Source organism: Salvelinus alpinus, chromosome 22, assembly GCF_045679555.1.
Source record: "Salvelinus alpinus chromosome 22, SLU_Salpinus.1, whole genome shotgun sequence".
Lineage (NCBI taxonomy): Eukaryota > Metazoa > Chordata > Actinopteri > Salmoniformes > Salmonidae > Salvelinus > Salvelinus alpinus.
The window spans coordinates 29,085,872-29,096,915 of NC_092107.1; the positions used below are offsets into that span (position 1 = coordinate 29,085,872).

The following is an 11,044-nucleotide window of genomic DNA, read 5'->3' on the forward strand; positions in this document are numbered from 1 at the left end:
ATCACATGTTCATGTTCCATTGTGACACTGATAATGCTAATAATGCACCTCAGAAGCGGAGGAGATCCTGCATGACTGGGGAGGCTGGGGAGAGGAGAGGAGGGGGTGTGAGTGTCTGAGCAGTTGACTGATCCTTCTCCTGTTTGCCCCCAGGGCCCTCGTAAACACATAATACAACTTTGCTTTTAGGCAAGCCTTCCTACAATGTGGCACATACAAAAAGACAAGTCTTTAAAAGCACCTCTCACCTGTCAGAGCCATCCAGAGGTATGAACTGACTCACTGGAAGGAGCTAAGAGACAGTAGAAGGAGAGTGCTTTGGCTGAACACTAGCACTGTCTGCCGTTGCATTGGAGTCACGTAGGATAGAACCGGAGCTTGGAACTACCAGCCCAGAGGAGTTTCACCAGTTTTACCTCAGCTTGGAAGGTAAACATCTACAGTGTCTGCAGAAAGAGGCACCAGTGACAGACATGAGCCTGTCTTCTCAGAGTACAGTACCGAGGAGGAGTGTGGGCACCAGGCCAGCCATGAGCAGCCACGCTATTCTCACCAAGTCAGAGTTCTCTGAGGAGGAGCAAGAGGGGATTCTGCTGGGTTTGGATGAGGAGAAGGACAGTGGCAGCGAGGACAGCGAGGCTGGCTCAAAGAACTCTTCAGAGAGCAAGGGCGGCACGGCCGGCAGCTGCCCTGATGTGAAGAGACGCAGTCGTCCTGTCCGCTCCAAATCCCGCCGTGTGGCCGCCAATGTTCGCGAGCGAAAACGTATCCTGGACTACAACCAGTCTTTCAATGCACTGCGCATGGTGCTCAAACATGACCTCAACGGCAAGCGACTGTCCAAGATCGCCACTCTGAGACGTGCCATCAACCACATCTCTTCGCTGACCGTCTTCCTGCGCTCCCACCCCAGCCCCAGTGCCCTGCCAGGAGGACATCCAACCTGCACCCACGCAGAGTGCCTCAGAGGGCAGCCCTCGGCTGGAATTGAGGAGGCCATGCTGGTCCTGGGGAAGGACAGGGAGAGAGAGAGGGGCTTCCAGATCCCGGTGGAGACCTACTGTCTGCAGCATAAGCCGTTGCACTGGAGTCAACACCACCAGCCGTCCCTGCAGGATCACGGTGCCCACAAGGCTCCCATCATTCTGCCTCCAGAGCTCCAGCCCTACACAGACACCCCAGGAGGAGGACACCCCAGCCCTTCGTGCCTGCCATCCCCATCCTATGCTCACTTCTCCCCCACTGAGACCCAGTTCTACACACCCTCGCACCCTCACGAGGAGTTGAGCAGCCCCCCGTACTACATCAGCAGCGAGTGGAGTGGGGGGTCAGGGTACCCGTTTGGAGTGAGGGCCAATTGTCGCCCGAACCACACTGACAGCTTCTCAGACTCCTCTCCTGCTGTGTCCTTCACGTGGCAGCTGGGTTACCTGCAAGGCTCAGCTGGCTACCAACAGTTCCTTACCATGTACTGACTGAATGAACTCAAGACATGAGCTCTAGTGGAGGGCACCAACGTTAAAGTCTACAATGATGTCAAACAGAGGGAAGCTGACATGTGTATATGTCTATGTATGTACAGTATGCATGGGATTGCAATGATGGCTTTGGCTATTTGGCTTTGCAAGGGGATTTCTTAGTAATGTCTTACACTTGTTTAAACAGATTGACAAAAGTGTTGATGAAATTAAATGTTACAGCCGAATACAGTGTATGTTTTACCTCCAATAGTCCCTAAAAGCGAAAGAAATGTGTTTTAACATTTCATCATGTGTTTGTAATGCAGAATATAATGTGCTAAATATAGCTACTGAATGAGCTGTATGAGTTGTTCGTCTTAAAACAGAGCATGAGGGACTAAACACAATATACATCTATATTTTTGTTTACCTGAGCTATGTATGTTTTCATGAGAAAGATGACTGTTTTCTCAATGAGAGAATCCTAGTGCTTCCTTCCGCTGCAGCAAAAAAAACAGAAAAGCAACTTGTAGTAATTATTATAGTGTCAGAATTGTACCTATGCAATTTGTATTTTTGTAAGAATTGAAAAATAATGATGTAATAATAAAGAGAATGAAACATGTTCTGAACATTATGCATCGCCCATACTGAAAAAACTAAATGAATACAGGCTTTGTTATTGTCTGGAATATTTCTAACATAAGATGATTGTTTATACAGTTGGGCTTTATTGAGAATGATTTGCATGGTTTCTTACCCCTGCGTCTCTCCTTTACAACACCCCCCCCCCCCCCCCCCCCGACTCTTCTCCTAGACACTGAACGTTCCACTCTGTCTCTCATCCTGTAATTAGTATTGCCAACCACATTGCCTTTAGGTTAATGAAATAATTATGCATGTAGACATCCTTGCAATGTAATTGACCTTGAATTAAGCTGTTTTGAGAAAATCAAATGACCCCGTTTCTGATTCTCACCAGAATATGAAAACAATATGTGTGGAGGGGGGTTAGAGGGAGGTGTTTATGGTACAGCTATACAGGTCCTTTACATCCCTGATTCAGGAAGGCCTGTGCCATAAAGTCACTGACCTCTAAGTGCTTGTGAGTAGATGAGCAATTGGCAGCATGCCTTTTCTTGTCACAAAGCAAGAAAACTCACTAGTGAATGAATGCCTGAGGTGTACAAACAGAGGAAACGGCCATAGGAGAGATGTGATCAAGGGCAGGTATACAGTAGGTTGTAGTCAGGATCATAGCAAACTGATTCCAGTAAAAGCAAGACAGATCAGGAAGCTGATAAAGGAGGAGGAACAGAGGTTAAGGGCTTTAGTCTACTAGAGTCAAGGACCGTTCTCCCTTACTACTGTAGTTCCCCCCGTTTCCTATGGATGTGAAACACAGTATTTTCCAGACAGAGAGACAGACAGACTTAAACTGTGAACTTGTATGCCCTTTTACATATGAGCTGTAATTAAATATGTCTCCATAACATGACTTGACAAGCATATTAGATACTTACATCATCTCTAGTTAAAAACCTTATCAACCATTTTGTTTTTACTGTTAGTGTCCTCCAGAGGGCAGTCACATCATTTATACCTTCTACTTGGAAGACACATGTACAGTATGTATAAGTCTGAATCCTGAAAATGTTGTGTAGTGTTAGATACAGATATGGAGGGTGAGGTCTCACTTAATATTACAGTGGTGATTATGAGTAATCTGGTCAGTTGGTTTACTTTTACAGTTCTGCATTGCTGTTGCCCTATCCTCAGCCACCCACCCAGGCTTCACTCATATCAACACCACAAGATTTGGAAGGGTGGCTCACAAGACTACTGTTGCCCCAGAAACCCCCATACCTGTAAGGCTTTATACAACGGGTGGGTCTAATCCTAAATGCTGATTGGGTAAAACTTTGTCTCGGGCCTAACAACACCTGTGCCATTATATCCTCCAAACACCGGCTTCTCTGCCATTAGAATTTAAAGAAACACTCATACCTACTGATATTTTGCAACAAAAAACCACCAGAGTCGAGTTCAACAAGGCTTCTGTTTGCAACAAATGTAATAAACACGATGGGAGACAGCTGGTTTCAAGCACAGGGCGCAGCAGGTGTTTATTGTAAAGGACCACAATAGGAGGCATGTACCTGGGTCCAGGAGCAGGCAGAAGGTCATACACAGGGGTTCCAAAAAGGCAACAGTACAGGCAGGGAAAAAGCTAGGAACGTCATCCGGGAGATCAGGCAATATGTTGATAACAGGAAATCCGATAGGCTAAAGTACAGGCAAGGAATAGGCAAACACTATCATACAAAGGAGGTGTAAATTACAGTGCAAAACAGAGCTCCAAATAGAAGTGTGTCACAAAACAAACAATACCTCACAATGATGGTGTGCAAAGAACTGAACTAAATAGCGTGTGATAATGACATACAGGTGTGTGAACAGGTGATCAGAATTCAGGTGATTGGGATCTGGAGAGTGAGCTGCGTTCAGGGGATCTACGTGTTTGAGAGTGTGAGTTGGAAGCAGACGTTACAGCAAACATGTTGCCAGAGTAACAATTTCAGTTGAATGATTTGAATGAACATTCCAAAATGTTACAGTGAAACATCTAACAGCTACTTTTTGTAAGGATTACTGTGGCTTTTTAGCGACAATATTCAGACTGAAAACGACTTAGCTATTCCTACTTAAAATAGTAGAACTAGTAGAATAGTACACTTACTTTCGCCGCACACTATCTTCTCAGACTGTTAGCGAACGGTTGTGGCTAACACAAAACAAATGGAATATGTTAGCTAACTTTAGCGAACTATTTCCATTGTTGAACGCACCTCAGGTTAGAAGCCAGACACAACAGTGCCACAGGGAAAATACCTGGCCAAGTGTTTAATGGGGATTAAGATGGTAGACACCTGTGAATCAGTCATGTGCCTCCTTGTACCTTGTGACAGCATGCATGCTTAAGCAATGAGGAGTTCACGACTATGGACAATCTTGGGAAAAGCTAACTACAAAATCCTCTGACCAGAACATATCAGACAGATGGGTGGGTCTAGTAAAAACAAAGACTGGAACAAAGACAAGACGCCCTCAGGCTGTTCCTGTCAGTTTTAAAAGAATACATTTGTCACCACAGGATTAGGTACTTGAGCAGACAAATGAGTGACACTGGCTTTTCCCAAACAATGATGATACTCAGACAAGGACAGATAGTGCTATTGTTGATTATCACTCCTGAGGAAAACAAAGGCAAACAAAGGGAAATATTTCATTTAAGATTTCAAACTGAAATATTTAAAAATGAAACTAACTACATTTGAAATACTCCACATTTGGGCAAATGTGAATGTTACTTGATGTGAATTCCAGGCTGAGAAACACAATTTTTTAGTTTTTACCCCTTTTTCTCCCCAATTTCGTGGTATTCAATTGGGAGTTACAGTCTTGTCCCATCGCTGCAACTCCCGTACGGACTCGGGAGAGGCGAAGGTCGAGAGCCATACGTCCTCCGAAACACAACCCAACCCCGCACTGCTTCTTGACTTCTTGACAGTAGACTGGTGGTGTCGGACTGTATCTGTCCTTCCTGCAGCATACTCAAAGTCACTGCCATCATTTGCCTCTCTGCAGTAACAGATCAGCAGTTGTGCTGGCTGGCTTCTTGTCACTGTCACCCCCAGCCTTGATTAATGCTGTGGAGTGTGGCAGTTACACAGCGGCAAGTGCAGAAAAATGCCCGTTCCAGACAATTGTCTCATTCTCTCTTCAACCATTGCCCGCTCTCCCTGACTCGCTAGTCCAGTCATTACAGGTGGGAGACAGGAGGTGATTTTTCACTGTGCACTGCAGCTCCTCCCTGCCTGCCTGACGGCCACCCACTCCTTCTCTCCCGTTCTGAATCCTTCACCTGTGATAAAATGACAGCACAAAGTTGTGGCCGCCCATTGAACTCATTAGCCCTTAGCCAGAACCATAATTCCATGCCATGCCCCCTCTCACAGCCTCACCTCACACAGCATTAGTAGTGCTGTCAGCTCATACTGAACCTAATATAAATATACACAGTGGCGATCTCAGCATGTAAATCTTGGTGGGGCAATCCCCCCAAAAATGTTTCAGATGCATGCCAGCAAAGTCACTACACAACACAAAACATTAATTGCACTATAACTGTGACAAGCGGTGCTCACAAACTGTTAGGGCCTACATAAAGCTGTCCCAACAGCAGAGTCCCAATATCAGTCCCAACACCTTGCCACTGCTACACCTGGCTATCAGTGGAGCCTTGTCTGGCAGCGAAACAGTTCATTCAGCCTCATTTACTGCCTTTAAAAAAACATGGCTGATATGGCTGACTTGCTTTAACAAATGTGGTTTCTACTGACAATTGAGATGTACAAAGTATGGCATAAGGGGACGTCGAGCGGATAAGGGGCACTCCGTAATTTCGATTAAGACATTAATGAGCGAGCTAGGACAGACGTAATCAATATAACTATTTGTTCAGCACTTTTGAAATGTACAGCGCCAGAATTCAGAACATGGGCCGTTCTTACAGTATGCTCCCTGTACACCAAGTCAGAACGATAGGATAGGATAGGTACGGTAATTTGGTAAAAAGTAAATTTGACATTTGCTCAGTAAGGACACTCACTGTGAAATAGATAGATCTCCTAACACATCTCTCTCTCTCTCTCTCTCTCTCTCTCTCTCTCTCTCTCTCTCTCTCTCTCTCTCTCTCTCTCAATTCAATTCAATTCAAGGGGCTTTATTGGCATGGGAAACATGTGTTAACATTGCCAAAGCAAGTGAGGTAGATAATATACAAAAGTGAAATAAACAATAAAAATGAACAGTAAACATTACACATACAGAAGTTTCAAAACAATAAAGACATGACAAATGTCATATTATATATATGCAGTGTTGTAACAATGTACAAATGGTTAAAGCACACAAGTTAAAATAAATAAACATAAATATGGGTTGTATTTACAATGGTGTTTGTTCTTCACTGGTTGCCCTTTTCTTGTGGCAACAGGTCACAAATCTTGCTGCTGTGATGGCACACTGTGGAATTTCACCCAGTAGATATGGGAGTTTATCAAAATTGGATTTGTTTTCGAATTCTTTGTGGATCTGTGTAATCTGAGGGAAATATGTCTCTCTAATATGGTCATACATTGGGCAGGAGGTTAGGAAGTGCAGCTCAGTTTCCACCTCATTTTGTGGGCAGTGAACACATAGCCTGTCTTCTCTTGAGAGCCATGTCTGCCTACGGCGGCCTTTCTCAATAGCAAGGCTATGCTCACTGAGTCTGTACATAGTCAAAGCTTTCCTTAAGTTTGGGTCAGTCACAGTGGTCAGGTATTCTGCCACTGTATACTCTCTGTTTAGGGCCAAATAGCATTCTAGTTTGCTCTGTTTTTTTGTTAATTCTTTCCAATGTGTCAAGTAATTATCTTTTTGTTTTCTCATGATTTGGTTGGGTCTAATTGTGCTGTTGTCCTGGGGCTCTGTGGGGTGTGTTTGTGTTTGTGAACAGAGCCCTAGGACCAGCTTGCTTAGGGGACTCTTCTCCAGGTTCATCTCTCTGTAGGTGATGGCTTTGTTATGGAAGGTTTGGGAATCGCTTCCTTTTAGGTGGTTGTAGAATTTAACGGCTCTTTTCTGGATTTTGATAATTAGTGGGTATCGGCCTAATTCTGCTCTGCATGCATTATTTGGTGTTCTACGTTGTACACGGAGGATATTTTTGCAGAATTCTGCATGCAGAGTCTCAATTTGGTGTTTGTCCCATTTTGTGAAATCTTGGTTGGTGAGCGGACCCCAGACCTCACAACCATAAAGGGCAATGGGCTCTATGACTGATTCAAGTATTTTTAGCCAGATCCTAATTGGTATGTTGAAATTTATGTTCCTTTTGATGGCATAGAATGCCCTTCTTGCCTTGTCTCTCAGATCGTTCACAGCTCTGTGGAAGCTACCTGTGGTGCTGATGTTTAGGCCGAGGTATGTATAGTTTTTTGTGTGCTCTAGGGCAACGGTGTCTAGATGGAATTTGTGGTCCTGGCGACTGGACCTTTTTTGGAACACCATTATTTTGGTCTTACTGAGATTTACTGTCAGGGCCCAGGTCTGACAGAATCTGTGCAGAAGATCTAGGTGCTGCTGTAGGCCCTCCTTGGTTGGTGACAGAAGCACCAGATCATCAGCAAACAGTAGACATTTGACTTCGGATTCTAGTAGGGTGAGACCGGGTGCTGCAGACTGTTCTAGTGCCCGCGCCAATTCGTTGATATATATGTTGAAGAGGGTGGGGCTTAAGCTGCATCCCTGTCTCACCCCACGACCCTGTGTGAAGAAATGTGTGTGTTTTTTGCCAATTTTAACCGCACACTTGTTGTTTGTGTACATGGATTTTATGATGTCGTATGTTTTACCCCCAACACCACTTTCCATCAATTTGTATAGCAGACCCTCATGCCAAATTGAGTCGAAGGCTTTTTTGAAATCAACAAAGCATGAGAAGACTTTGCCTTTGTTTTGGTTTGTTTGGTTGTCAATTAGGGTGTGTAGGGTGAATACATGGTCTGTTGTACGGTAATTTGGTAAAAAGCCAATTTGACATTTGCTCAGTACATTGTTTTCATTGAGGAAATGTACGAGTCTGCTGTTAATGATAATGCAGAGTATTTTCCCAAGGTTACTGTTGACGCATATTCCACGGTAGTTATTGGGGTCAAATTTGTCTCCACTTTTGTGGATTGGGGTGATCAGTCCTTGGTTCCAAATATTGGGGAAGATGCCAGAGCTAAGGACGATGTTAAAGAGTTTTAGTATAGCCAATTGGAATTTGTTGTCTGTATATTTGATCATTTCATTAAGGATACCATCAACACCACAGGCCTTTTTGGGTTTGAGGGTTTTTATTTTGTCCTGTAACTCATTCAAGGTAATTGGAGAATCCAATGGGTTCTGGTAGTCTTTAATAGTTGATTCTAGGATTTGTATTTGATCATGTATATGTTTTTGTTCTTTATTCTTTGTTATAGAGCCAAAAAGATTGGAGAAGTGGTTTACCCATACATCTCCATTTTGGATAGATAATTCTTCGTGTTGTTGTTTGTTTAGTGTTTTCCAATTTTCCCAGAATTGGTTAGAGTCTATGGAGTCTTCAATTACATTGAGCTGATTTCTGACGTGCTGTTCCTTCTTTTTCCGTAGTGTATTTCTGTATTGTTTTAGTGATTCGCCATAGTGAAGGCGTAGACTCAGGTTTTCCGGGTCTCTATGTTTTTGGTTGGACAGGTTCCTCAATTTATTTCTTAGATTTTTGCATTCTTTATCAAACCATTTGTCATTGTTGTTCATTTTCTTCGGTTTTCTATTTGAGATTTTTAGATTTGATAGGGAAGCTGAGAGGTCAAATATACTGTTAAGATTTTCTACTGCCAAGTTTACACCTTCACTATTGCAGTGGAACATTTTACCCAGGAAGTTGTCTAAAAGGGATTGAATTTGCTGTTGCCTAATTGTTTTTTGGTAGGTTTCCAAACTGCATTCCTTCCATCTATAGCATTTCTTAATGTTACTCAGTTCCTTTGGCTTTGATGCCTCATGATTGAGTATTGCTCTGTTCAAGTAGACTGTGATTTTGCTGTGGTCTGATAGGGGTGTCAGTGGGCTGACTGTGAACGCTCTGAGAGACTCTGGGTTGAGGTCAGTGATAAAGTAGTCTACAGTGCTACTGCCAAGAGATGAGCTATAGGTGAACCTACCATAGGAGTCCCCTCGAAGCCTACCATTGACTATGTACATACCCAGCGTGCGACAGAGCTCTCTCTCTCTCTCTCTCTCTCTCTCTCTCTCTCTCTCTCTCTCTCTCTCTCTCTCTCTCTCTCTCTCTCTCTCTCTCTCTCTCTCTCTCTCTCTCTCTCTCTCTCTCTCTCTCTCTCTCTCTCTCTCTCTCTCTCTCTCTCTCTCTCTCTCTCTCTCTCTCTCTCTCTCTCTCTCTCTCTCTCTCTCTCTCTCTCTCTCTCTCTCTCTCTCTCTCTCTCTCTCTCTCTCTCTCTCTCTCTCTCTCTCTCTCTCTCTCTCTCTGCTTGAGTGCTCCAGTGAAGTGAGCGTGTCAGCTGTCAGAGAGTGTTGAGCTCTGAGCCAGTCAGCCAGGTCTGAGTCCTGTCCTGCTGCTCTGAGGCCATGTCAGTGGAGGAGGTGACAGCTCAGGCTTCTCCCTAACCAAGCACAACCCTCACATCCTGACAGCTCTCCTTCCTCTCTCTATGAGTCAGCCGGTCTAAGAAAGGGCTCTTTCTGAATATACCTATAACTATAAGTCTCTAAAAGACGTCCTACTCAGCCTACTCTCCATATTTATCATCTATAATCAAAGCAATTTGGGGGTTGAAAGATGGATGAGTATTTGAACTAAGCTCTGAGGGATTTCAGGGAGCTGAATGATGTCCTCATTATCTTAGCATTTCTTCATCAAGATACTGTAAATGTGACAGAATCAGATTCGTTATAGTTTTTTATCCAGAGGCTTAAATCCATTATGTCACAATAGAAATAAGCCAGCAGCACCAGTGTCCAAACTAATAACTTCATTAATGCTGGAACAACAACATCTATGTATCAGACTAAGCTAGCTACACTAAAAGCAGCATACATCTCCCCCCCCCACTACTGAGAGGCACCCGTAATAGCAATTTATAGCCCTGTCATTTAATCTCATTACAACTAATTTGTTTACCAGCAAAACATGTAAAACTAAGTAACAAGGCACCATAAAACAAATTGCATCTTTGGTCCGCATGCCAGAGTTTACAAATGATAGTCATCAAGCAACAAAAAAAACATCAATTGCAACGCATCCATTTGAGACAAAACAGTACATTAAGAGTGCAGGCCAGGCAGGCAGTGCTGAAACGGAGTCTGAGAAGGAGAAGAGTCTAAATGGCAAAAGTAGAGCATGGACTGAGGCTGCATTTTTCAAGAATCCAATCCCTCAGCTCCATCCAAGTGACTGCTCTATGGTCAAGTGAGTGTGGAAAGCAGACTTTAAAGTTCAGTTCCCCCTTCGCCCTCGGCACCAACAGACAGACAGACAGATCGCTCTCGGTTCATTGTATGATGAAAGGCCAACTCAAGCGGGGCTGTTTCAGTCCATCCCTGCAGGAAATGAAAGAGGGCAAAAATCCCTCCCTCCCTCCCTCTCGTTCCTGACACGTGAATGTACTCTGACTGCAAGAAAACAAAGAAAGGGGAAAGGGCAGGGAGAAATAGCTGATGGATGCTAACAAACATGGAGGAGGGAGGAGGATGGGGGGGGGGGAGCAGACCAACTCCTGACATTTCACAGAGTAAAGGAGGTCAATGTTGAACTGAGTCAGCCCTGGATTCATTCGTTACTAATATGCATTGCTGCATTCAGTTTAGTCCCTGAGGATAAGCTGATTTGTACACCCGGACCGGATGACAAACACATTATCTTGGACATTACTGCACCGCAAGCTGATGAACATATCAGTCACTGGCAGACAGTCTGTGTACAGACTAGAGTC

The 11,044-nt window shown here is 44.0% G+C and overlaps 1 protein-coding gene across 1 annotated transcript; it reads left to right on the forward strand.

Moving 5' to 3' along the window:
- The first annotated feature begins 248 nt into the window (after nt 1-248).
- LOC139549797 (class A basic helix-loop-helix protein 9) lies at nt 249-2,085 on the forward strand. Its single transcript, XM_071360549.1, has one exon. The coding sequence runs from the start codon at nt 474-476 to the stop codon at nt 1,473-1,475; it is 1,002 nt and encodes a 333-aa protein (XP_071216650.1). The 5' UTR covers nt 249-473; the 3' UTR covers nt 1,476-2,085.
- The last annotated feature ends 8,959 nt before the right edge of the window (nt 2,086-11,044 follow it).